General features: G+C 38.8%; 1 protein-coding gene across 1 annotated transcript in view; it reads left to right on the forward strand.

Annotated features, from left to right (window-relative positions):
- PTPRN2 (protein tyrosine phosphatase receptor type N2) overlaps window positions 1-27,610 on the forward strand; it is a 653,541-nt gene that overhangs the window by 569,087 nt on the left and 56,844 nt on the right. The window contains exon 15 of the mRNA XM_054058934.1: window positions 20,877-21,024. Within this exon, the coding sequence (XP_053914909.1) occupies window positions 20,877-21,024 (148 nt within the window). The remainder of the gene's footprint in view (window positions 1-20,876; window positions 21,025-27,610) is intronic.

A 27,610-nucleotide genomic window follows, 5' to 3' on the forward strand; every position in this document is an offset into this window, starting at 1 on the left:
CTTAATGAAGTAGTGTTGTTTACTTGAGTCCATAAACTTCCCTTTTAGTTGGTGAAGTGAGTGGGTGGCTGTGAAGGTCTCCAGAGTATTAGACAGAGAGAGGATATCTCTTGGGAGGACTCTTGTTGTGCCTGCACCATCCCACTGACATCTGCAGCTTAGATGAAGGAATGTCTTTTGTTTGTGCTGAAGCAAAAGTTCAGCAAATAAGTTAGGTAGATTGGATCCCATATATGCTTCGTATATTGCCATGTTTCTTTGGTTAAAATAATCATCATCTTTTATGATTTTTAAATGAAGAACAGTACTGCAAGAAGGAAGTGTATGCTTTTGATGATAACATTTTGAGGTTGTTATCTGAATACCATATACAAGAGGGAATTTGCAGAAGGAAAAGTGATTTTTCTGTGGTTTGGTGTTTTTTTTTTTTCCCTTTGTAAAGACAGATGTGCAAAATCTGGAGCATTATACATAAGTTAGTATTTCAGAAAGTGTAAATTTCCAAAAGGTCCTCTTCAGGACTCATTTAAGCTGGAAGTCGAAAGATTATTCTCCCTGAGGGTGTGAAACTGTTTTATGTATTGGAAATAATAATAGTCTAAGATAGTTTGTGTGTACTGTTCTTTTCAGAAGGAGAAGAAAGTTTCATAACTGAGCTGAACAAGACAGTGGTAGCAAATGAACTAGAGACTGAAATATAGGGTCTCAAATGTAGGAGCTGTAAGTCGGCTTGATCCCCTTGTCTTTGGCAGTTTGCCTGTGAAACCAAGAGGACTTTCCCCGTAGAGAAGTGAAGGATGGCCTCATAGGAGATGTGTCAAAAGAAAGTTCTGGGACAAGTTCCTTCCCAGAAGGTGAGCACCTCCTAGGACACAGCCTGAGCTGGGAGCACATCGGACAGACACCTCCTGTTGGGAAATCAGGCAAACCCAAGATGCTGAATTTTGCAGCCAATTTAGCTTTGATGGTGAATGAGTGGCAGAGTTGCTGTGGGACTGAGAAGGGTTACGAGTGGGGAAAGCTTCCAAGGTTGAACCTGTTGGGTTTTGTAACACTAGTTTTCTGTAGTCTCTTCAGAGTAACATTATTATGGTTTCTAACCAGTTTTCCATCACTCTCAGTTTTTTAAAATATACTCTGTTTGAAATGAACTCTATGAGTTAGTTACTACAGATTTTCTTTCAACTGAATGTAGAAGAGAGGGGGATTGTTTGATAGAAGACACTTTCCAACAAGAAAAAATATTTGTTAAATCCTGTGCTACATTTTTCTGAGATCCCTTGGTTTTATTCTTAAAGCTGCAATAAAAGCTTGAGCAAAAGGCATCTATATACTCTTTTCTAAATAAACAGAGAAACTCCAGCATGTGAGGACTGATAGCACTGTGCTAGATGCAGGTGTACTTTCCAGCTTGAGCTTAATCCATATACACACACAAAACATTTCCCGAGCAAAGGAGTGTGATGCACGGTCTGTAAATGCAGTGCACTGTCTAGGGACACACAGTGCAGAAGTGATTAATGCTAGCAGGGACAAAGGTGAGGATGGCAGGTATGGTAAACAGGGTCTTTGTCACAATTATAGTGTGCTTGATTATTTAGTAGTTGGGGTTTTTCCTTTTTTCCACCATTTCCTTCTACCACCATTAATATCTCTTTCACTCTATGAATTTCAAAAATAGAAATGCTCTGTTTAAAAAAAAAAAGCTTACAATTGAGAAAACAAGAGCAAAATTCCTCCCTCACATGGGAAGAGAAACAAGTCAGTGGCAAAGTTTAGCTAAAAGCATAAACTCCTTACACTTATGCTAAGTAAATCCCAACTTATCTTCCAGCTGCGCCAGTGTAAATAATTGTAGGAGTCTCATGACATGTAAGTCCCAAGAAGTCTTTGGCCATGAAAGGCCAAAGGCTGATTCCGTTATGAAAGTCAGATGAGAGGAGTCTCAAGGGAAAAGGCTTTTGTGTATTGCAAAACTCAGTGACAAGATAGTCCATACCCCAAAAAAAAAAATACTGTGGATGGGAAAATTTTTACCCTTCTCTCTCTGAGTTGTCATTCTTTTTAATGACAAGTGGAGCTGGCTGCCTCCTGAAGGCTGAAGAAATGGCATTTATCCCTTCAATTTAGTCCAGTGCCCCCCAAATGTTTAAGTTCTTTTGAAACATTTGGCTCTGTTTGTTTAAAGCTGTGACTTGAGATATGGGAACAAAGAAAAGCTGCAAAGACAAATGCAAAAAATCTCATTGCATATAAAAGCAGCTCTACTAATAGAGCCATAAATGTAATAAATCAATATATGTACTCCATAGATTTCATCAATAAAACATAGAAAAATATTCATGAGCAGGTTACCCTTTGAGTCTTCCATTCTTATTTGCTTTGTGTTCAGTTGTCTCCCTTTTTCTGTATTAATCTTGTTGAATGGGCCTTCAGAAATAACGACAATTGTAGAGTCAGTATTAAATCAAGCAAAGCATTCTTCTTGAACACGGTATGAAATTAATTTCAAAATATTCTTTGTTTCCCTAAATTCTTCCCTTTCAGTTGTTTTCCCCAAATGTATTTATGATTAGAAATAACTGGCCAAATTTCTGTGACTATGCTTTGATCTGTTGCTTAACTGTTAGGTGTTTATTCCAGCTGTGTTTAAGCTGCTTTGGTTGAACACTTTTAGCCACTTTTTATCATTTCCTAAGGCTTTTAGTAGAAAGATGAAGAAAGCGTTTCTATTGATATTTTAGAGTACTAATTTTAAAAGCATTACATTGGGAGAAATACATGACACAAAGCTCACTTCTGCAACTATGTGCACAAAATAAAAAGAAAGGATCATCACCATGGCTGAAGCAAAACTTGGTGACTATGTGAGCTTTTTTCTGTTTCACTCAGCTTTATTCCGTTTCTGGAGAACATCCAGGTACTGTTAAGGCAAGATAAATACCATTTTTAGCAAGTAGCAAGAGATGCTAGGAAGTAATTTAATTAAAAAGGTCTGGGTTTTGATGCTTTGCATTGAAGATAAGGGATGTTACTGGGTCCTCAGCTGCTTCTGAGCTTCTCATTAGTTGCAGAAGCCAGAGGTGAACACTTGTCCAGGCAGCTATTGGTCTTGTCTTTTGGCTCTAAATGCATACTTACTAATGAAGTGCTCTTTGCTGTATTTGTCCTATTGTGCATGCTCACATCATGCATTAAGTCATCGATAAGCCATTGCAGCAGGTGTAGCAGTAAATTGTATTTTGGATCTAACAGGTGAAATACCTGTTTAGAAGGAGAAGGATACTAGAAAAAGGGTGGTTCAGGAAGACTTCTCAGGCAGAAGTCCCAAGGTAATAATACATGTCATAGAGTATTTTTTAGTTGGTAGCAACATTTGGACTTGAGAAGAACATGAGTTTTGACTGGGATGAAGAAATGACTCATACAGGTTGCAAGGCATGGTGCACCGCTAAAATCAAATGACATGGTAAATGGGACTCCAGAGCTTCTGAAAACACGTAACAGTTCAAGATGAAACTTGGACTCACTTCATGGTACTTATAAGGAGAGGACATCATACTGGCAGTATGTTTTTGCGCTGTTACACCAGCTGCAGTTCAAGATACCCAGGAGAACTCCAGTACTTTTGAGAGCTCCTTCTCTTCATGTGGGCTATACTAGCAGAAGTTATTGAAAGTGCTCTGGTTAAGATGCTGCTGGCAATGAAGACAGTTTGGTCCCTCCGTTGATTCAACAAAGTCTGTTTATTCTCATCTTCAGGGCAAGACAGAAAAAAATATACTTTGCTTTCTGAAATTCTTTTTGGGACTAGGCCTTAACTTGGCAGTGTTTTGTGAGTAGGGTATCAGAATTCGGGTGATATTTGAAAAATTCAGTGTGTAGGACACAGACAAAATGCTCCTGTGATGATCAAATTTTGCATGTGCACCCACGACGCAGCTGTGGAAACATTTTTAAATAAGGAGGTAAACATTAAAATCTGTAAAGTTCACTTATAGATGACAGTATTTGCTGTTCCTTGAAGGAGAGCTATGTTACTTTTTGTTCAAAATCAGTTAAAGACTACTACCCTCAAATATTACATCCCTCCCCCGGTATGTCTTTATCAAATGCATAGTTTTACTATGAATTTATATAACTTTATATAACTCTCCTTTATATAACTCTCCTTGTGTTTCAGACTATAGTAATATCTTTTAATTTTTATAGTTGGTGCTCTCCCTCAATGCTGTCATGTCTCCCTGACCCTCATGCCCTAAACTCACGTGCTGATGCTGCTACAGGTTGCCCAGCTGGCCAAGAAAACCCTAACAGTAGCAGGGCAGAATTAGGAGTTGTTTCTGGCTGCTTGCTGTACCATTGCATTGAACTAAGAATAAAAGCGAAGGGTGACAAACTGCTCACAAGCATCACCTCCTCCAAGCATGAACTGTTATTGCTCTGGGAATTATTCTCTTTTCTTTCTGGAATGACTGTGAGGGCTTGGAGTCCATGTTCTAAAATGTTACTGTCTTCAGTCTGGTTAGTAGTAAATCCATTAATGTCTGTTGAAGATGGTTGGTTTCTGGATTTGACATGTCTTAAAAAATATTTCTGACTCTGTATCACAACTGTGTTATTTTTAAGATGACTTATGTGAAGGTTTGCCTCCTTATGACGACTGGGCTGTTTCTACTAAGATGTTCCCCTGGACATCCAATAAACCTATTGCACGTAGCAACTAAGCTGTAGTAGCTGCCAGAGTGTAGTGATTTGAAGCACATTTCTGTACTTCTTTAATTAAATATGTGCACATGCAACATATTTCTTTAAAGAAAATAAACCAAAAAATGGCAGTGTCTCCTTATTGGATATGTCATTTTTATACTCTGAACACTGAAGAGAGTCTGATACTTAAAAAGTTGTTTAAACATTTTTGTTTTAAGATTTAAATGATACTGAACTTGGGAAAACAAATACAGTCAGTTATTTAGTACTGACTATTTCTTACATTCTTTACATATTTAATTTAAGTGGACTTTAGTTGATTGCAAATAAAAATACTAAAGGGACTAGCAATGCACACCATGATTTGTGTTCTTACTGTCATCCAAATTCACAGAAAGAAGGAAACATATTAAAGAAATTTGATAAGACCAGGTGGTCTGAGTGAATAATTTCCCTTTCATTAACATATTCCCCTTATTAACTCTGTAATTAATTGTACATAGCTAAGGAAAGCTATGGAAATTGCATTTTGAGATGTATCAAAGCTGACTTTATGCTTCAGACTTCCATGCAATTTACTATTAATGAAGCAAGAGATGGAGGCCCCAAATCTGTAATTATTACTTTACTATTTGAATGACAAGCAAAGAATTTTATCAGCACAGTTTCAAATGAAAGGGGATTAGCAGCTAATGTTCAAATTGTTAATCTTTCTTATTAAAATAATTTTGACGAGAGTGTTTAGCCTGAAAGAGGTTTCTGGAACATCATTTACTATTAAAACAGCTATTTTCTGAAGCTCAGTATGAATTTGTCTAAGTTTGACAGCAGGGTGCAAATATTTTTTTAAATGAATGAATATTTTATGGAAGCTAAGGCTGTTCCATGTGTGAGCTGATGCCGAGTTTCTTGCTGGGTGCATATTCCTGGAATGTGTTGCAGGATGGTAGTTCAGTATCCATCTTACCAAAATGAAGTTGTCTACTGAGCTAACAATGGAAGAAAAGCTACAGCAGAAAAATCTGAGAACTGAATTTGCACCCGAGGCAGTATCGGCACATGACAGATTAGCAGGTGGGAGCCCAGTCAGAATCAGGCCCTAGATCTTGGTGATATTTTTATGACACAGAAAAATCCTAGAATTATGCTTGATAACAATGTTACTTCATTTTCTTTGCAATATTTGCAGTTCTGGTCTCTTACAGGAGTGTACAAATGAAGCTGACAAGGCTGTTTTCACTCCTCAGGAGGAGGAAATTGCAAATATATAGTGACATAAATGGTGAAAAGCAAAGCAGTGATGATTTACAAAATTTAATTTGCAGTGGTCTCAGCCACATAAGTACTGGAGGAGACGTATGTTCAAGAGCGCTATTAATTTGCCTCTGTCCCATTATAGAAAAAAGCTAATGTGAGAGGTGTCTCATGTCTTTGCCAGTGACAAATCTTACCAGCAGAATAGACTTAGATCATTTATGTGTTTTGATTAAGACATTATTTATGTGAGTAGATGGACTTCATATAAAGATACCGTCAACACAACAATCTCCCATGTCTCTTCTCTACTATGAGATTACTCCAAGCTTTACCTCTGTGTGAACCATATGGAACTTCATTGGGTTCACTTATAAAATTACAAGTTACAGAACTGTGGTGGGTTTGAGCCCCTCAGTTGGTAACAAAGAGCCACGTGACCACTGGCCCCAGCAGGCAACAAAGAACCATGTAGACACATGCTCGCTCTTCCCTCTTCTGAGTACCTTTGGGGAGTAGAATTAAAAGAAACAAAGGCAAAACTCGTGGGTTGAGATAAGGATAGGGAGAGATCATTCACCACTTAGGGTCACGGGCAAAACAGACTCTACATAGGGGACAAAAAAACCAGTCTAATTTATTACCCATTAAACTAGAGCAAGGTACTGAGAAACGAAACCAAAACCCAAAAAGAACACCTTTCTCTGACTCCTCCCCTTTTCCCAAGCTTAACTTCTGCTCCTGGTTTCTCTCCCTCTCCCTCGTAGGGAATGGGGCTTCTGGTGAGTTATCATGCATTGTCTCTGCTGCTCCTTCCTCCTCAGCAGGAATACTCCTCAGACTCTTCCCCTGTTCCAGCATGGGATCCCTCCCATGGGAGGCAATCCTCCATGAACTTCTCCAACATAAGCCCTTCCAGTGGGATGCAGTCCTCCACAGCCTGTTCCAGCATGGGTTTCCGTGAGATCAAGGCGTTCATAGGGCACCTCCACCTCCTCTGGTGTGGGGTCCTCTGTGGTCTGCAGGTAGATATCTGCTCCACTGTTAACCTCTACGACATGCAGGTGGATATCCACTAGGACTTCTCATGGGCTGCAGGAAGATAACCTTCTTGACCACATCTCCTCCATGGGCTTCAGGGAAGCTGGGCTTGGGCATCTGAAGTACTTTCCCCATCTCCTTCTTCACTGAACTCAGTTCTCTGCCATGCTCTTTTCTTCACCCCAGGTGTTTCTCTCACATCTGGTATCTGCAGGACTGTTTCTCCCGTATCTCACTTCTCTCCTTCTCTGCCACCATGTCAGGCTAAGCCGGCATGATGGGTCCAACCAGCCCTGGCAGCCAAGCTGCAGGTGTCTCAGAGAAGCCAGCACTACACCCTCTGCATTCCTCTCCCTTGCTGCTGCTGCTGCTGCTGCTCCTTGCCAGGTTTTGGGTTTGGGTTTGTTTGGGTTTTTTCTCCTTGTTAAATATGTCATCACAGAGGCATTACCACCATTGCCTAGCCTTGGCCAGAGGTGAGGCTGCCACAGAGCCAGCCAGCCCCAGCTTCTAACAACCTCCAGCAGAAGCCACCCCTGTAGCCACCCTACTATCAAAACCTTGCCACGCAAGTCCAGCACAACACCTGCCCTCTTATCTGTAGTTCTGTGAATGTTCCATTGCAATAATCTTGCAGACAGTGTGGTATTGTAGCAAAGTGCTGTAGACTGTATGTTTGCTTCATCAGACAGAATCAAAGGGTTTTTACTTTAAACATAGCAGTTGTTAAGTAGTGTGCAGTAGCAATATCTGAAGAAGCACTCTAACTGTAAAATGATGTTTTGTATATATCACAATTATGTGTTAGGTCAAGGGTTCACCTTAATCTTATAGAATCTTAGCAAATCACATAGACCACAACAGTAAGGGACAGTCCCCATGCTAGTGTCGTAGGCTGATGTAGTTAAGAGGTGGAATTTGTCAAGGATGAAGCTAGTGCAGAATGCAAAACCAAAGCTTTCCTAAATGCAGGAATATTTCTGATGCAGATATTTCTCTACTGCTTTAGTAGGAAGACACCCAGAAGAGTTGGTTTGATTAACCACAGCAACCCCACAGAAGCAGCAACTAAAAATGCCCAGGGCAGTGCTGGCTCACAGTGGGAGGGGTTTCCTGTTACTGCCCAGGTGGACATGTGTGATACTAGCCCAAGAAAAGTGCTTCCTACTTTCCTTATTGCCTCCTTTCAGCTGTTGCTCTTTGTTTGCATTAATCATAGAATCACTAGGTTGGAAAGGACCCACTGGATCATCGAGTCCAACCATTCCTAACAATCCCTAAACCATACCCCTCAGCACCTCATCCACCCGTTCCTTAAACACCTCCAGGGAAGGTGACTCAACCACCTCTCTGGGCAGCCTCTGCCAGTGCCCAATGACTCGTTCTGTGAAGAATTTTTTTCCTGTTGTCCAGCCTGAACCTCCCCTGGCAGAGCTTGAGGCCATTCCCCCTTGTCCTGTCCCCTGTCACTTGGGAGAAGAGGCCAGCTCCCTCCTCTCCACAACCTCCTTTCAGGTAGTTGTAGAGAGCAATAAGATCTCCCCTCAGCCTCCTCTTCTCCAGGCTAAACAATCCCAGCAATCTCAGCCACTCCTCATAAGACTTGTTCTCCAGCCCCCTCACCAGCTTCGTTGCTCTTCTCTGGACATGCTCCAGAGCCTCAACATCCTTCTTGTGGTGAGGGGCCCAGAACTGAACACAGTACTCAAGGTGCGGTCTCACCAGTGCTGAGTACAGAGGGAGAATAACCTCCCTGGACCTGCTGGTCACACCATTTCTGATACAAGCCAAGATGCCGTTGGCCTTCTTGGCCACCTGGGCACACTACTGGCTCATGTTCAGTCGGCTGTCAACCAACACCCCCAGGTCCTTCTCCTCCTGGCAGCTTTCTAGCCAGACTTCTCCTAGTCTGTAGCACTGCATAGGGTTGTTGTGTCCCAAGTGCAGGATCCGGCATTAGTCCACTTTGACTGAAAGCATTATAATAGTGTATAGTTACTATTAATGTACTGAATATTCTAATGGTGCCTAATACATGAGAAATAATTGAAAGTCCAGAAATTACTTTTCCATCATTTAAAGTTCCCCTGGAGTCAAAAAACCTCTGCAATATCTGAGGATATGTACCAGCCTTTGACTTACCACATGTGTATCCTCACATGTGGAATTTTGAGAAACTTTGTCCTTCAGGTAGGATTCTGATACAAGAAATTTTGATTAAAGTCACCAGAAGCCTTTCAAGTCTTCTTCAGTAACCAAAGTTACTTCAGTGAAGTCTGCTTCAGTAACCAAAATAATAATAAGCCAACTCTTACATAACACTTTTGATCAGTAGGTTCAAAGCTGTTCTTAAAGGTCAATATCATTATCCTGTCTTTTTGGTTTGAGGAGGCTCAAGCACAGACAGGGGACTGTCTTGACCAAGACTAACCTTAAGGTCAGAAGCAGAGGCGGGATTAGATATACATTCTCCAGTCTCCCAGTGCTCTGCTTTCACAACAACTTATATTTACTTTAATAGAAAAAGGATCATATTGAAGGGTAATATTTTTGCCCTTTTTTGTCTCTCGTTAGTCTTTTTTTAAAACATGAAAGTATGACATGAAAGTGTAAAAGAGCATTGCACTGGTTTTGTAAGGTTCGATTCTGTAAGTTTAGTTTTGGTCTCATTATCGAAGAGCAAACTATGCCATATTAGGAGAGCTGGCTGAAAGATATTAAATAAAATTTGGAAAAGCTTGTGAAAACCAAACTAAAGATTTGCAGACTATAGTTAGCTATTTCTGTGAGGGTAAAGGATGCCATCTAATCATTTCTTGAGTCTCTTCTGAGTTGGCAACAGTTTTCTTCAAGAATATATTCCAGATCTGCTGCTTCCTTAGCCATTGCACACATGCAGATGCACACACACAATGAATTTTAGGTTCTTCATTTTGCTTTACTGTTCTGTTTAGCAGTAAGCAGTACTTGTACTGTCTCCTCAAAACTACCACTGTCCCTCTCAACGTTTTCTCCTTGGTTCAGCATGGGAAGGGAGGTGTTCTGAGGAAAAGAAACAGCACATGAGGAAATGTTAGCAGTTAACAGTTATAACCAAAGTTTTCTTCTTTTAGCACTTTCTTCATTTGCTGTGTTTTGGTTTTTGTGTTTCTGATTTTCTTTCTTTGCAATACAGTGCCTTCTTTCATTATGTCACTTTGTTGACATCCACAATCTGTTCTTGGGCTCTTTTCTGCCCTATTTTGCATTGTCTTTCCACTGTTCTTCTCTTGCCCTCTGTCACTTCAAATATTCTCATCTGTGGATGAGGCCAGTGTTCCTCAAACTTCTTCTTCCCTTACTGGCTTCCATGGAAATGCAAGAGTCCTGAGAGTAGGTAGGATGTCTTAGCTTATACACTTCTAAAGTTTCTCTACCATCACTTCACAATCACTTTTTGAATGCTGTTTAGAGAAAAATATTTGAGAATTTGAGAATCACTGAGCTAGACCAACCTCAGCTGAAAATCCCATGGAGCACAGGTAAAAGGTTACCTAAAAAAAGGGAACACTTTTTGTGAATTTGGGAGCTGGGTAGATGGCAGCTGCATCTTTCTCCTGGCCAGCATCCTCCATCTCCTGCTGCATGCTGGTTTGGCTGTGGCTGTGACTGTGACTGTGGCATGGAAGGAATAGGGCAGGAGTCAGGCATGTCTTCTCCCACAGTTATCTCTGTTAACTCCTGAACTTAATTCTGTGGAAAAGGTGTTTCTTCACTGCTTACTGTTCTCTCTGACAGTTACTCTAATTGGGTTGCTTCTCTGTGTTTCCAAAACAGTCTTGAGTGTGAGGATTTGACCATTGAAGGTGTTCGTGGAATTTGAAGTTTCCTGTCTTCTGGCTGTTACAGGAGTTTTCGAAGGAAAAGCTGATTATGTAGCCTGTGCTTTCCCTGCATTTTCTCACAGGTGACCATATGTTCACTTGTGCTTATGTATATTCTGCTGCTAGGCTGTGTGTATGGGTTGCAAAAGTTGTTGGATTTCACGTTGCGTTTTCTCAATTTTTACATAAACCTGTGTGTGTGTTTGTGTTGACTCGCACTATCAATTTTGATACCTTTTTTTTTTAACAAAAAAGACTGAAGAGCAAAGGGGTTTTCCTTTGTAAGTCATTATTTGCTTCTGGAGAAGCACACTTTTATTCACATATTTAAGAAGAGTAGTAAGACTATTACTGTCTATCTCTTTGCTCTAGCAGGTATGTTACATCTGTAGAACTAATATTTTCCTTTTTATTCTCAAGATGGCCACTGCCTAGCAGAGGCATAACTTGCCATACTATCTGTAAATCATATCGTGTGCTGTATCACTTTGATGTTCTCGGTCATGATTGCTTGGGCTTTCCTAGTCTCATTATCCCTGAAGAACTTGACCATGCTTGAAGAGAAGTTTATTTTTAAACATGACGTTTTCAGAATTCTATATTTATCTGTTGGTAGTTTTTTATAGATATAGTAAATTAAGATGACTGTACAAGTACTCTGAAAAGAAACACATATTTTAATTCAGTAAAATCTAAATTTGCAAATAGAGTACCCAATTGGGAACTCGAATTTAGATGTTTAATTGAATTAGCACGGCTTGGAGAGGAAGAGAGTAGGGATTTTGGGTTTGTGTTTTCAGCTAGGTAATTAGTATGTAGTAATATATTTTTAAAGTTTTGGTTTCAGACACACAACATCACTAGCAAGCACGTAAATGAGTCACAAATATGTCTTGGATTGTGGCACGATATTGAATTCATTAATAAAAAATAAAGTGAGAAGAAGAGACCATCTGAAAAATAGGTTTAATACGTAAGAATAAAATTGCAGTTTCCTGTAAGAGTGGAATTGGGTGTCCATAATTATTACAGAGTCAAAGGACTTAATTTTTCTTTTTTTTTTTTGAGTTTTACTACTACTCTTTTACTCAATTGTGTAGCTTGTGCTTTTGCTTTTTATCAAAACTAACAGAAGCATTTCCCAAAATGTTTTAGTTGACAAATGCAACTTACACTGTCTTTGGCATGAGTTCCTGTACTGTGGAGTTGTCTTTAATGAGGAGGATTGTGGTTTCTATTGTTTGGATTTATTTTTGTTTTTAAGAAGCTACATGTCCCATGCTGTGAAGTAGCAGTATTTGGCTAGGAGGTCTAGCGCTCCAATTTATTGAAAGAACGTACTTCCTTTATTTAAAGGCTATTTAAGATTCAAGACTTTATTGTGAAATCTACCATAAGAAGTAAAGAAAACCCAGAAACTGATTTTGGCTGATTAATCTTTTATATCTTTATTATTTAGTTTGGCATGGGATCTAACACATGCATAAATTAAATTCCCCTACTCATCAACCACTTAAGCCTTGTACTCTTAAACAAAACCCCCAAACTGAAACCTGTTCTAATTTCATTGCAGTTAGAACATTTGGTATGCTCTAATTACAAAAATTTTATCAGATACAGATTTGTGAAGGTTGCACAACCTCTCACCCATTCTATAAACATGATCGTGGGAAAAGGAAAACAGTGGTCAAGAAGACTGAGTTCGGAATTTCCCTGCAAAATAAGTGTTTTAGGAGCATATTCTGTGACCCCAGGAAATTTGCTTTGACGTTTCTGCCCTTTTATTTCCCTTCTGTGAAACAGCAATGATACTTGCCTCCCCTGCAGAAGTAATGTGAGTACTTGCAGACAGTTGGACAGAAGGAGCTATAGAAATACAGAGATTGTAAGGGAGCAAATTATATTCCTTTTATGGTAATCATCTTCTCCTTTTTGTTGAGGTTTATTTAAAGCAAAGTAATTGCAGGGGTGAAACTTCATAGGCGTAATTTAGATTTCAAGAAAGGGGTAAGGAGGAGGAGATGGAGGTGGTTGTATTTTAAGACCTAGAAGACACCATTAAGTAGCTGATAATCCTTGAGAATAGATTCTTTGTGGAGCAAATTTCTTCGTCTTTTGCTATATTTAGAGAGCCAGGTATTGTAAATATTTCATAATGAACCATTCTGGTTTTTTTAGTGTTTAATTTCTTAGCTACTTTTCCTTTCAAAAGCATAACTGCCTCCATCACTGCTGATACCAACAGTGCTTAGTATCGCATGTGTCTTCCAAGGTTTCCTCCAGAACTGAAAACTTGCATCAGTCCACACCAGGTTGTATCCAGCCATTTCACTGGGATTTCATTGACCACCTTTGCAAGCTGGGAGCTGTAAGAAAAGAGATTAGTGAATGTTTGTCTGACACACACTGATCCCAGCACCTGCTGATTGGATTGTAGTAATCCTTTTACAAGTTACAAAACTCTATTATCAGAGCATTAAGAGAGGGGAGGCAGTGGTATACATCAAGAGTATATTAATTTAGGTAAATGGTGTATAGGTTGCCATTTAATGTACATTACAAATAAATAATGACTGAATTGCAGTCATTATTCTAAAAGTTGCTTTATCTTCCAGTCTGGTAGATAATGCCATACACTGCTTCTGCAAAGACGATATGTCTCTAGAAATGCAAGGGCAATAATTTAAAATTATTTTCAATGGTATGCTTAAAGCATGGCTGTGCTCTCTGTATATATGTTTAGTTGTTTACAATAATCTTTACATCTAAAAATATGAAATTGAGACTACTGAATGTCATTTTTTATTGTTGGCTGACATCACGATGGAAGTTAACTTATTTCCTAATAATATTTGAAACAATCTAGGGATATTATTCTTGACCAGGTTGAATAGTTGCTTTGTCAGAGAATTGCCTCCTGGATTGGTTTTGTTTTCCTTCAACACCTACAATATTACGTGTGATATTAGTAGTGGTTCATGCCAAATTACTAGTAAAGCTTCATAGTAGTTTTTCAATAATTAATTGAAAAGGCTTCAAATCTATTCTTTTCACTGGTGTATTCAGGTGCTGATAATTAAGAAAAAACATAGATCAAAGCACATTATGGCAGTAATAAGATTCCAAACACTCAGGAGGAAATATGATATCTTAGTGCATTTCCCATGTTTTTATTTTCTAGAATTTTTCATTTGTGTTTACCTTAGACAGTTCTCACTGGTAAGATCAGGACATCTAGGACAGCACAGGACAAGTTAGAAATGAGAAAGAACCCTCCAGCTGGAACTGGCCAATCAGATGATGAAATCTTGGCTCCAGTAAAGTCAGTACTGTTTCCATTCCTAGTGGTGGATGCAAAGCACTCTACAGGATTGCAGGTATGGGGAATTTTATAGCCAGATGTTAATTCAGTGGGATTTCTTCCAGATATGAGTTCTGTGAAGTACTGACAGTGAGTTGCTACAACAAAATCTATATGTATGTACAGACACATATTTTAATTTTTGTGTATATATATATATATAAAAATTCAATGTAACTAGCTCAATAAAGTCATGCTTCTCTACAGTTAACATTGAAAACTTGATTTGCATGCTAGGAATAAAGCCTAATGGTTCTAACAACCATTAGGAAGTGACGTTTCAGAGGTGGAGTTGGTCTTGGTAACAGCTATAGACTGCAGTATTGCGAGGTGGGTGGGTCTGAGCATCAGAAACATCTATGATACTTCAACAGCACTGTAACCATTGGAGAAAATAGATTTTATTAATGTATTAGTTGACTGAAAGACTCAAACAGGTTCAGGTAGTGCTTCCTCTTTGTATTTAAGGTCTGCTTCGTTAAGGAAGAAAGGTAGGAAAGGTAGGGGCATAGTTTGGCTCTGCCTCTGTGTTTTCTTCTACATGGGGCACCACTGAGAGTATTCTTTGAAACATGTGGTAAGCTCCCAGCCCTCAGTCTCTGCAAGAGCGCTTCGGCAGCTCAGAGAGAAAGACTGACTTTCTGTAAACAAGGAAGAGCCCAAAGTAACTTCAGTATTGCTATGAAACTGTGTTAGGTGGTGTGAGAAATGCTTAGAAAATGTGAAGAAATATTGTGGTGCTCTGCATGGTCTGAATATGGGTCAGGATTCTAATAGTGACATCTCGAGGAACTTTATTTGAGCAGATTTGGACCAGTGTGGGTGAACCAAAAATAGAAGAATAAACTAATCATTGTTTTATGAAAGAGTAGTGGAGAGAAGGAAAGCGGAGAAGAGAAATGAACCTTTCTATTGCTATTCCCTGAGTCTAGACTCCAGACCTAGAAAATAATGGAACACATATTGAAAAAGAAATTGCTGATTATCTAGCAAGAGATTTTTCAAGGGCGTAAAAGGGAGATAAGTGTGAGGATCTCATCTGAGAGAATACAGAAGGCTGGAATCTTTCCTTTGTGCGCTTGCTAATCTTTTCTATTGGATAGCTGCACAATGAGTAAGAATGTGCATAATTTTATAAAGAATAAATCTTACCTGGACAAACTTGATTGCTTTTTATTTAACTAAAATTACAAAACCAGTAGAAGAAGTGAAAACAACAGATATAATATATCCAAGTTTTAATAAAGCCTTGAAACTGTCTCATGAATAGTTAATTGAAAAAATAATGTCTTTTTTTTTTTTTTTGGAAGACAATTACGTGGATTGAAATGTGGCTAAAGGATGATATACAAAGAGTAATGATCAAAAGCTATGTATGGGAGTGTCTGGCAGAATACAGGAATTACTGCTATATCCAATTATATGTAACTTTTTAAATAATGATCTGGAAGTGGGTGGAAGCCACTTAACGTCTTTTACGAGTGGTAGTGTTAAGTTCTGCACAGAAGTGATGACAGAGGAATAATTCAGAAGTTTTAAAACCTTAGACCTGAAAACACACAACACAAATAATAAAGTTGAATTATCTTTGGAGGACAGAGTCACAAGACATGCCTATAGTTTGTACAGATCCATTAATTCATGATATATGAAGACACTAAAAGATGTACAACAGAAATGCTACAGAACAGCAGTATTCTGTGTGAACAAACCAGGGTTGAAATTAATGTAGTGGTGACAATTGGTAGCAAACTAAGTTTGGAATAGAAAAGTAATATTGTTTGCATTCCTATGAAAAAAGCTATCTCAAATGAGGACTACTACTTCTTATTGAAAATATTTGACTTTTTCCGGGAATACAGTGTGTAGTTCAGAAGAGTTTGTGTCCAGAGGAATAGTCATAAACTGTGTTTTAGGCTTCTACTTCAGATACAGGATACCTAAATATTAGCAAAGTTTCTTAGTGAAGTACAAGAAACAAGGGATTATTTGACAGCCTGGAAATGGGTAATCAGATAGGCTTCTTCTGTCTCTGAATTCTAATGCGCTGCTAGTAGTATGGGTGGGAACTGAGAAGTTTACTGTGAAGCTGCTAATGATAAGGTATTAAGTTAGAAAAAGAAAGGAGAAAATAATGTGCTGTGCTGAAAGCAAATTGGATTTATGCAGAAAAGTTTTTTCTCTTACCTATAGTCAGTGTAGTTTGTACTGAAGAAGACAAAGAATTTTGTCTTTGTTTAAGCAGAGTAGCAAAAATACTGGGGTGTCCTGTGCCAGAGCAGTGTAGTCTACAAGTTAGCAAGGAACAAAGGCAAAAACATCCTTTACTTAAGTCAATTGGAGAGAACAACAGAACAATTTATTTTTTTTTCAAATACAATCATTTAGTGCACAATTTGCTATGTAGCAGCTAAGTCCAATTCTCTCGTATCCAAATTCTGTCAGAGGACTGCAGTGAAGCACCACAGCCCTGCCTGGCCCTCTGCATCTCTGCAAAAAGCAGTAGCAGTTTGAAAGCAGTGGCTCTCACACTGTTTGGTGAAAGGTGTGAATTCGAGTGGTTACCATTCAGAAGGATTAAGATAATGTCCTATCCACTTCTTCAGTGGACATTTGAGATTCGATTAGACTTGTCAAGGTCTGCCAATTTAACAGTTGCCCATCTTTTCATTAAAAGAGACATCCTCAGTCATGTAAAGAAAGTCTAATCAAGTACCGTATTGGAAGTAAGTTGTTAAAAATAACCACTTTTTGTAATAGCTGAACATCAGCTGATAAAAACCAAATTTTTAAGACAGATATCTTGACAAATGCAAACCATACTACCTGAAGAAGGTATTTAGAGACTGATCAGACAATAAGAATTTAATTGTTACATTTGTTAACCTTAATTTAGTCACAGAGCACCCACTGGATGCAACTCCTTACAAGAGAGTTTGACACCATATTACAACACCGACTGAGTGCTCAGGAAGTTTTACGAAAGCCAAGCCAGGCTGTTGTGCTCTGGCTTTGTGCCCATGTTCAGACACGCTGAATCTGTCTTAATATGTGCCACTGGCACTGCTTCTCTTGGCCAGAGGTTCATTGTCCCTGGGACAGTTTTTCATCCTCTAGCTGAAATCTCATCTTTTACCTTACGACTGGCACGTCTCACACAATAATAACAGATGTTACAACACATTCTCCCCTCTCCACATAACATCGATGCATCCTCCTTATCCCCATAACATGTTTGGCATAAAGAGTATCTCATCTGCAAACGAGAGAAGGTATGAACTGGGCTGCCAATTGTCCTTGCAGGTGAGGCACTGTGGAAAGAAAATTAAGACTTAATGGAATTTATAGTACATCAGGAGATCTGTCCAAGCAGACAGTGTTTGTTTAAATAATAGCATATACTTGGGATTACAGGATTTGTCCTTATGTGGGTATATTGGTGAGACCAGACCTCTACCTTTTTCAGCAAGCTTTGAGGAATGTTACAATAACAGTGGTGACAACCTCTATTTATTTTACCTGCTGCTCTGGGACAAGGAAAATCATGTGCGTGTTTGACATGTTGGTAATGAATTTCTTTTGTACCAGGCAAACACTGCAGAGTGTGTCGTGAAAACATCCTAATTAGGGAGTGGATTTGAGTAGACGTACAATTTCTAAAATATCAGAAGTTCCACCCAATTTAATGTACATCCAGCAGTTTTCAAGGGAGTGTTTCAAAATCACTGAGCTTCTGTTTAACAAAATGAGGATGAGTGTAGGGGTTCTGAAGGACCATGAATGAAAGATTACTTAACTCTGAGGGAATTGTCTGACTCCTAAATGTTTTAAAGCAAGCTTCTTTCTCAGTAGCTTTTTTAAACATGTGTAAAGCAGATGTTCATATTGTGCAGAACCTTTCATTGGTCTGTTGAAAGAGTGAAGCACCTTTTCAAGATCTGTCAGGAAGTGCCCTGTGAATCTGATCCATGCGATGCAGGTGTTGAAACTACACAAAAAGTGGTTGTCTGTTTAAAGTAAAGATTTTGGCGTGCTTTCATTTGAATATTCATTTCTCTTTACGCTCAGGATTCTCGCAAAAAGAAAGGTAAAAATAAGAACGGTATTCCTTTTTAAAGAGAGATGAGTTATTATGTGCAGTAGAAGCAATTGTATTACTTTAGCTGTGTCACATTTGATGATATAAAAAGAAAACAAAATTTCTTTTTAAAATACAATCCTTGAAATCATTAAATAGACAATTTGGAGCCAACAGGAAGCTCCTTGCCATCTCAGAGGAATCAAATGTTCATGGCCCTTCTCCTGCAGCTTCAAGGATCTCGCAATAGTTTGGAGAGATTCAGTGTTGGCAGATCTGTACATCTGCATAAAATGTCCCTGAAGTCTATGGGACATCAGAGATGGGCATATCAAAATGAATCAGATTATAAAACTGTGGTTTAAAATGGGAATATGCTACAGGCTGGTCCTTGACTGCCTGATCTCTGCCTGCTGCATGCTAAACATCTTTACTGAAGCCAGGAGTCTTGGCTCGGTGGTATTGTAAGATCTTGCTGTTTTTTTCCATTTCCTTCATAAAAATTCTTATATACCAACTAGTCCTGCTCAGGAGAGATTATATGTACATATATATTTATGTTTGGTATACGTATCTACAAACAGGTTTACTAGGATAAAAGAATGGGATCTTTAGCCTCCCTCCTTTTCCCAGCAGCAACAGCCTTTGGCAAGGACAAGCAACCTACCAGAGGATGGTTTTCTCCTGTTAATTTGGAGGTTAAAGCTGGGAATGTGTTAGCTGACCCACTCCCCTAACACACGACAGCACTGCACAGCTTTCCCAGCTCCCAATCCGTCAGGTCACGGCACTGTCCACTGCAATGCTCTTTCGTTTGTTATAGAAAAGAAGCAATCACACAGTAGGTGTTTTCCTTGTATCTAGGCCACTGCTATTTTTCACCTCCCTTAGAAACCTTTCTTCTGATGCAATATATTTCTATGTCTTTAAAGATATCCTTTCTGGAAGTGTCACATCTTGAATTGCTTTTCAATACCAGATTTGATTTGCAAAATCTCATGTAAAGACACACACACCAACAAACCCTGCACAAAACAAAGCTATGTGGCAGGAGCTCTTTTGTAACCGAAAAAACATTCAAGCTGCAATAGAAAGCAGTATCCTGCTTCGCCAGTCGGGTGGGAAGCACAGCAGAGCAACAGCTTTAGCAGAGCTCCTATTTGGCAGAAGACAAGCTGCAAGCTTTTTGCACCTTCTGTTAAACCTGCTGAGAGGGCATGAGAGCCTTTCTTCTTTAAATAATGTTTGGGGAGCACTATTCAACATAACAGAGATTGTCTACGGAAAAGGTTTTGTAAGCAATTAAACTTCTTCTTACGCATTTCAGTGAATCCTTTCCATGAGCTTTTTCTAGACAAGTGTTGCTACAGATTGGGCTGTATTAGTAAGTGCTCCAGCAGGAACTGCTTTGACCAGCGTTTGGGTCAGAGGCACCCACAGCTCTGCTCCTAAACCCTGTGCAGACCCTGAGTCTGTCCTCTAAATGGTCTGTCCCTTTTTAAATCTGTTTAAGGATGTTAACTTCAACCTACCTTGTAAAGGCAGCATGGAGTTTAATTTACAAATATGAACTGGGTATAAGTGAGATTATTCTGTTGCTTACTGTTGGAGAATATAACAGGCTCTGAAAGGTAATTTGGCTGTATAAATAAGTTTACAGTACCAGGGTGATCGCTTTCTTAATTTTCATGTTAAAGGGAGAGGAAGATTTCTGGTTCTCCTCACCCTTCCTTCTTTCTGGCCTCTTCCCTTAACTTCTTGGATGCTTTTCAGCTCCAGAGGGTGGAGGAATAGGGTTTTAGTTCACTTTTGGTAAACCTCGGAAACTGAATTCCTCATCCACTGCTGTCCTGAATCTCTAGCCTTGGGAGCTCTTAAAAACTGAAGACTTGCACCAATGTATTCTGATAGGCCATCATTCCTATCACAGCCAGTTAATTTTCCTTTGGTCATGCTTCTTCCAGCAGGGTTGACTATTGAATGCCAGGTCCAATCTTTAACAACATCTATTAATATTAATTAACAGCACCATCTCAGTTCAAGTCCCTCTCTGTGTCAGTCCATGTGCAGGATGAGTTCCTAATGACCTAGTGCTTGAGCCATGACACTTCAGGCTGGCAGTTTTTTAGTTCTCATCAACAAATGTATCGTTGTTGTGGCTTGCATATGTGCTTGAAATTTAGTTTTGAAAGCCTTTGTTTTGACATGAGCTTTTGTTGTAGTAAGTATTTTTTTTTTCAATGGACTTCTTTTTCTTTTTCATTGCCTGATAATGAGACATTTGGTTGTACATTTTCTAGGGACCGAAGGAGAGTTTTCTCCTGAAGCTTGGCAGCTAGGGTTTTCAAGCATTTCTTCTTTGTTAGCACTGGTACATGTTAGCATTCTTATTTTGTGTAGCACAAATAAGCTTAAAGATAACTCTCTTTAAGTGAATGAATTAGCCATAAGACTGTGTTTTGTCCCCAAAGCTCAGGATTCCCAGGCTATCTATCCTGAGATACTTCCTTTTAGCTTAGCTTCTAGCCTAGTTAAGTCAATGCTTAATACGATATTCTTTTAATTCCAGTCCTACATGGAAGATCATCTGAAAAACAAGAATCGTCTGGAGAAAGAGTGGGAAGCTCTGTGTGCTTACCAGGCAGAACCCAATGCCACCATCGCTGCGCAGCAGGAGGAAAATATCCAGAAGAATCGCTCACGAGCTGTAGTGCCATGTAAGTATGCTTTAGTTTGAATTACTATTTTTAAGTTCTTGATAATTTTCTCAGTGTTCTTTGCACAGTGGTTTGAAAGCTACAGATGACAGGCAAACAGAATATAGAGTAGTTTATACATGTGCTAGAAAACTGTAGTTACAACTACAGGTTGGGTGCGTGTCCTGTTGTCATGTCAGGCACTATTTATCTCCTTATAAGTTATATATATCTCTTGCAAAAATGCAGAGCCATGTCACACAGCTCTGCAGCAGCAGCAGCTGTGCTGTTTCATGAAATTCAATAGCCAGAGTGCTTTTCAATGTTGGAATATACTTGTACAAGAGTGTCTGTAGCCATTCAACAGAAAGAAGTTTGGCTTGTGTTTAGACAAGTTGGTATCATGTCCATCCAACAGTAATACCAGCAGTCTATAATCAGAGCTAGATAATCTGTTTATCAGATACTCAGCTGTACTGAATGAGCTCCTTTAGGCTTCAGTGGATAAGCTTGCAAACTGGCTTCTCTCTCTGCTAGGCTTAGGATAAAAAGAGAAGAGGGGGGAAAAAAAAAGGCAGCCAGTGTTTATATTCCTAGAATCTACTTTTTCCTGCAAGCAGCCACCTTTCTGAGCCTGAAATAAAAGCAACATATTTTTCCTATGCAAATATATGTATCTTATAGATTACATTGGTAATCCATGGCCACACATTTTATTAAGCAACCAATGAAAATGAAACTGAGAATATATGCACAGTCCACAGCAACAAAAATGCTCTCAATCAATGTGCCCACAATCCAGCTGGGTAGCTTGGCAAACATATATAGCTATTTTAATTTTTAAAGTGCCCTGAAAACATTAATTTTCTATATGAGAGCCTTGAGTAAGTATTATTCCTCCTTTGAAAATGAGGAACTGACAGGTTAACACATTAAGTAAATGTCAGTGACAAATTTAGAGTGAAGATCTTTGGAAGTACATAATAATTTAACTGAGCCCATCAGTCCTTGCATATCTGCTTCAGCAGGATTTCTCTCTCTTGTTTATGTAGCACGTCTTTTTGCAATACTTTGCTACTTACGAGAGGAGTTTGGCAATATGCATTCTCCTGAATAAATATGGTGCTAGCTGAAAGGCTTTTGGGGCAACAACAACATTTTGCAGACTTCCATGTGTTTTGGAATCAGGTCTGTTGAAAAGTTCTAAAGAAGTCACTGTGAAAGTTAAAGAAGAGCAAGACTTCTCTGTTCTTTTCCATCCTGAAAAAAAGTACCATTTAACCAACATGATAGGAAGTGACAATGCTCCATGATAATGTGTATTGATCCAAGTTAATCTTCCTGCTTAAAGTGTTCTTTTCAATGTAGCCTTAGAGTCAGACCATCTTAAGCTATTACAAGTCCTTCCTCATAAATTAAGCTTGATTTTTTCTGGTTGCTGCCTTGGATGTGGCATGGTATCTACAAGTGTTGCCAGAAAATGATGCTGGTTATTCAGTCAGTGCAGGAAATGTGTCCACGTAATACAAGAAGCAATACGACAGGGACTCTGAGACTAGACGGTCCTAGCTCTGAATTTAAAATCCTTTGGTACTATTTCAAGAGTAAAAGCTGGTTTTTGGCTTTGTTACAATGTGGAAACTTCTGTTCTAGTTTTTGGTGGACAGGGAACATTCCTTTTTGCCTGAAAATTGAACAAAATTGCGTGCCCTCACTTTCTAGAGTTGCTGTGTACTGGTAAACAGCTATCACATTGTACGTTTAAAATTACTTTGATGATGCGTGGAAAGTGTGGCATAGAGTTTAAATAATATTAAATTTTGATAAGGTGATGGTTTATTGTAGAATCTATGCTTAGAGTGAGATGAGAAAGAGCCCAGTTTGCCCACTTGTTTTTTTACTGTGCTTGACACTAAAACTATAGCAAAAAGTCACAGATTTGCTTTGTAATAAATTAAGAAACAAAGCTGATATACTCTTGATATGCTATGAATTTGTTATGCTACATTCAAAGTATTCTCACGGAGTAATGCCTTGTTAGCATTTTCTTGCCTCTTTCATATGCATAAACACCTTGACAAGGTAGAACAAGATTGCCAATTCATGTAACAGATTTCATCTTGGGAAGGCTTCAAAGAAGCTTCCGTATCATGTTGTATTTACTTTGCATTTTCCTTTCTTAACTAGTATATGATTTTTTACTGACGATTTAAGTGATGTCATTTCTAGATGAACATTACCCTTAGTCTCACATGAGCAGCTGAATTTATTGATGCTCAAAACAGAGCATTGCAAGTTTTATTTTCTCTTCTTGCATCTCTGTAAAACAAAACCATCTTCTTGCATCTCTGCAAAATAAATACTGTATGTTGTTATTTATATGTACCATAGATAGGGATATAGTATTGTAAATGTTTGCAAGCAACTTTTTGCAGTGAGCATCTGTCAAAAGCTGTCTACCATAGCTGTATCCATGGTTCATGGAATATATTAAAGCAACCTGCTTACCTCTGTGCTTTGATTTTCCTCCAAAGGAAAGGAAAGCATTTGGGAACAGAATGTGCACCTGGCTCTGAGGCTTGTGTGCAGTCAGAGCACAGCCAGGGGATGAGCACCAAGGACAGGAACACCTAAGTAGAGGGTACTCATTCTGGCTGTGTGCGTTTTCCGTATCAGTAATGCATGTACAAATAGTACTCTGGGATAAATGAACTTGATTTCAGTTCAGACCTAAAAAGAGTTCTATTTTGTGCAAATAACCTACAGGCAAAATAATGATAATCAACAAATAATGATTGTTCCAAGTCTTCAGGCTGCTTCACTTTTGCTTCTCAGTAGTTCTTCACTTTCTTACTTCAGTGTAATACTATAGTGCTTTGTAAGGGAAAAAAGTGTCAGTCTAAATCTAGAAGAAAGAGAATGATGATCTGGGCAGAATGTGACGGGTTGATTGTTGAGATTCACTTGGCTCTGTGGTGCCTGGATTCAGACAACCCAAAGTCACCCATACTCCTTGTATCCAGCCTTTCTTTGTTGGTTCTGTTCTTTCAGAAGTATTTGACTAAAAGCAAACAAAAGATAGAGGGAATTAGGTAAGATGCCTTATTTTCCCAAGCTTTCAATCGTCATCTGAAAAAATAAAAAAGTAATAGTGTTTATTAAGTCACAGGGGCACTGTGAGATAAATAGAAGACTGTTAGATGGTATGATACTGTAGTCTTGGTTACTGTTTAAATAATCCAGATAGATATGAAGTTTTGTGCAAAGCTCAGTTGTTGAAACACAGGAATCTAGTGATGTTTGAGGTGCCTGAAGTACTAAAGGTACCCATGCTGGGCTAGTAGGTATAACACAGTCTCTATGGGAGACCTGAGCCTTCCTAGCTGCTATATTGACTGTCTTTAGGGCATCTCGGGTATCACTAGAAACCTACACTGAGACATTGAATCAAGTTTGCTGGGCACGATTCTGTGAAATTGTATACTAAGATGCTAAAATGTAAGTGTCTCCATTTTACTGCCGCTGTGTCAGCCAGGTGTCAAATCACCCATTGCATTCATTGAAGAGGTAGTCAGTGCAGTGGCATCAAGAGATTTGTGCGATAGCCAGAAGCAGGTTTTTGATTTACAGTTAAATGAATAGCTGTAAACATGGCCTTGGATATCCCATGTGAACTTCAGGTGCTGGGCCAATAGGACAAAAGTCATTAGGTCTTGGGTCATAACTGTTATCCTGGTGCAATGTCTCATTTACATTTTTGCAAAATAGTATTGCATGTTCATGTTTAGCCAACCAAGTGAAGTCTGTTTAACTGTAACCTGGCATGTGAAGATATCTGTAAGTAGACTCCAAAATTTAGGTTTCTCAGTCTATAAATTAAATTTTCATATACTGCAAACTCATGTGTGTTTGCTTTACATTTTATCCTTTATTCACTATCATTTATACTTCATCTTTTATGTGTATATAAAATACAACGTTAAGAGTCATTGGATACTGGCAGAGGCTGCCCAAGGAGGTGGTCAAGTCGCCTTCCCTGGAGGTGTTTAAGGAACGGGTGGATGAAGTGCTGAGGGACATGGTTTAGGGAGTGTTAGGAATGGTTGGACTCGATGATCCAATGGGTCCTTTCCAACCTTGTGATTCTGTGATTCTAAGCTGTAGGTTAGTACTAGACCTTTTGTTTAGGAAGCCTCTCTTTGCCACACTTATCCATGCATTTTACTTTTCTTTGGAATATTGACTGGAGCAATAGGAAGTGCAAAGTAGTTTGCAGTTCAGCAGTAGCTATTGTAAATATTTAAAATGTTGACTAGTTGTAGCTTGACCAGATTGCAGTAGCTAGTAATAGCGTTTATCTTTTCTCTCTCTTCCTTGTCACCATCCTTCTCTTCTTCTATTTCTTCGTCTTTCTGTCCCACTTTTGAGATTCATCTTAGATCTTCCTTCTCTCTCATCCCCTTCTTTTATTTCCTGCTTTCCTTGCTTTTCTTTCCTTGCTTCTAACATCATCAGTATGCAGTTTACAACCAAAAAAAATATGTACAGTCGGCATTTTCCCTATAGTTGCTTATAGTTAATGTAGGAAAATGGTGTGCATGGTATTCTGTTTTTTCCTTCTTTTTCTCTCTGTTTCTGAAGAGCTATTATGCTAGTTCCTAGAAGCTTTGAGGTGATAACAGGCATAGACAAGCACAATCTGTTCATTGTCAATATGAATGCTTGATGCTGCAACTAAAGCACACATGGGTGCAAACTCTTGATATATGCAGAAAACACATGTACAACCTTTTCTGCGCACTTCTTTTTTTCTTTTTTTTTTTTTTTTCTGAGTGTAAATGTTGTTGTTGCTGAAGTTTCACCCCCTTTTCATGACCAAAGCCTTAAGATGTCTCACCCTCTGATAAACCCTCCAAAACAGCAGGGTAATGATGTGGTACACTATATCATAGAGTCTGGATAAAACATTGTGCTTTAAAAAGAAAGATACTGAAGTTACTGATCTGACACTTGACTTGTATTGGAGAGTCACACTGACATCTTGTTGCTAAATAGTGATGAATCACTGTCTGCTTTCTCTCCCTCATCCATTTGAAAACATTTCACACGTTTTCTTTGGTGATTAGTTCAAACACTTTTGCTATCCAATGAATAGGGCTTATCCTGCGTGCTTACTTACCTTAAGATACATGAGAGACCACATTTAACATATGTAACTTGCATATCTCCTGCATAGCCAAAAGGTTTCAGAGCTGTAGTTCTTCAAGCACTCTATGACTATGCTTATTGTAAATCTTTCTGTACAAAATCTTGGGTAGCCCCAAGATCTCAAATGTCACAAGTTCATTTTTATGTTTCAGACTCTTTGTGCAGGGGTGCTGAAGTGAGGTGGAAGTGAATTAACGTGCATGAATGTGTTGCCTTTCTTGTCTTTTTCATCCTTCTATTGTGCTGAAACCTTACCAGGGTAAATAATTTTATGTGAGTAGTAAGCAAAGGCTCTTCATTTATTTGACGTGACTTGTCCACCTCTAATCTTATACCAGGAGAAGGTTGCTCATGCAGGTGGGTTAAATTTTGCTGATGAGATTGAGTGACTATAAAAAACACTCTCACAGGCACACCTTTGACTTGTCCACATGTTGAACTGCCTTGACGTTACTGGTGAATAAACCTAAGCAGAGCCCAAACCCTCTGTCTCTGCTTTCCTGTGTAGTGCTTATAATGTTTGATATCTCACATTATTCCTCATTATTAAAATAATGATTGGTACTTAATCATTTTAAAAGCCGACATAATTTTTTTGTTAAGAACAGTGTCACAGGCCACTAGACAAGATACAAAGGTGGACAAAGTCTACATCATCTACTCTGATTTTGTCTATTTGAATAATTGATAGATAGACCTTCTCAGAACATCAGCATTTGTGTTCATCTGTGGATGATTGTAGAAAGGGTAGCTCCACAACCTTTCACCACAATATACTGTGCAGTATCAGTTTGCTGAGAAGTATAAATTGTGCTGGTTATGTATCAGGTGCAATTTGTTTGAGATTCATGTGTAAAGACCTGGACATCCCTAGCATAAATTATCTTCATGTGTTTTAGTCTTCTTTTCTTTACTCAGTGGAAAAAAAAAACGAAGCACTTCTCAAGTGCAGCTTGTCCTGTTTGAGACAGCAGCATCACTATGAGATGATTTGTGATGCAGAAATATTTCTTTTCTCTTAGCAGAAAGTAAGCCTAGATGACTGGAACAGAGGCGGACGTGCATTGTCACTGTCTGAATACAGACAAGTAGGAAAAAAATGTACTAGAGTTTGGAGTGTACCAGCTTGAAACATAATTGAGCTAGCACCAGTAAAAAATACAAATTAAAAAATGATAAAAGAATTTTGACAATGGGCAAATAACTTAAGTAAGTCTTCCATGCTCAGGGATTATTAGTGGTGTCTGAACCAGCTACTTTATCAATAGTGTAAGATGTCTATACGTGCTCCACTTGTACTTTCAGATGCAGTTGTTGTCTGTGTTTTATCTCTTCCACAATGCTCTCCAAGTTATATCACCTCCCTATGTCACTAGTGTAGCTGGTCTTTAATCAGGAC

The sequence above is a fragment of the Cuculus canorus genome, chromosome 2 (assembly GCF_017976375.1).
Source record: "Cuculus canorus isolate bCucCan1 chromosome 2, bCucCan1.pri, whole genome shotgun sequence".
Lineage (NCBI taxonomy): Eukaryota > Metazoa > Chordata > Aves > Cuculiformes > Cuculidae > Cuculus > Cuculus canorus.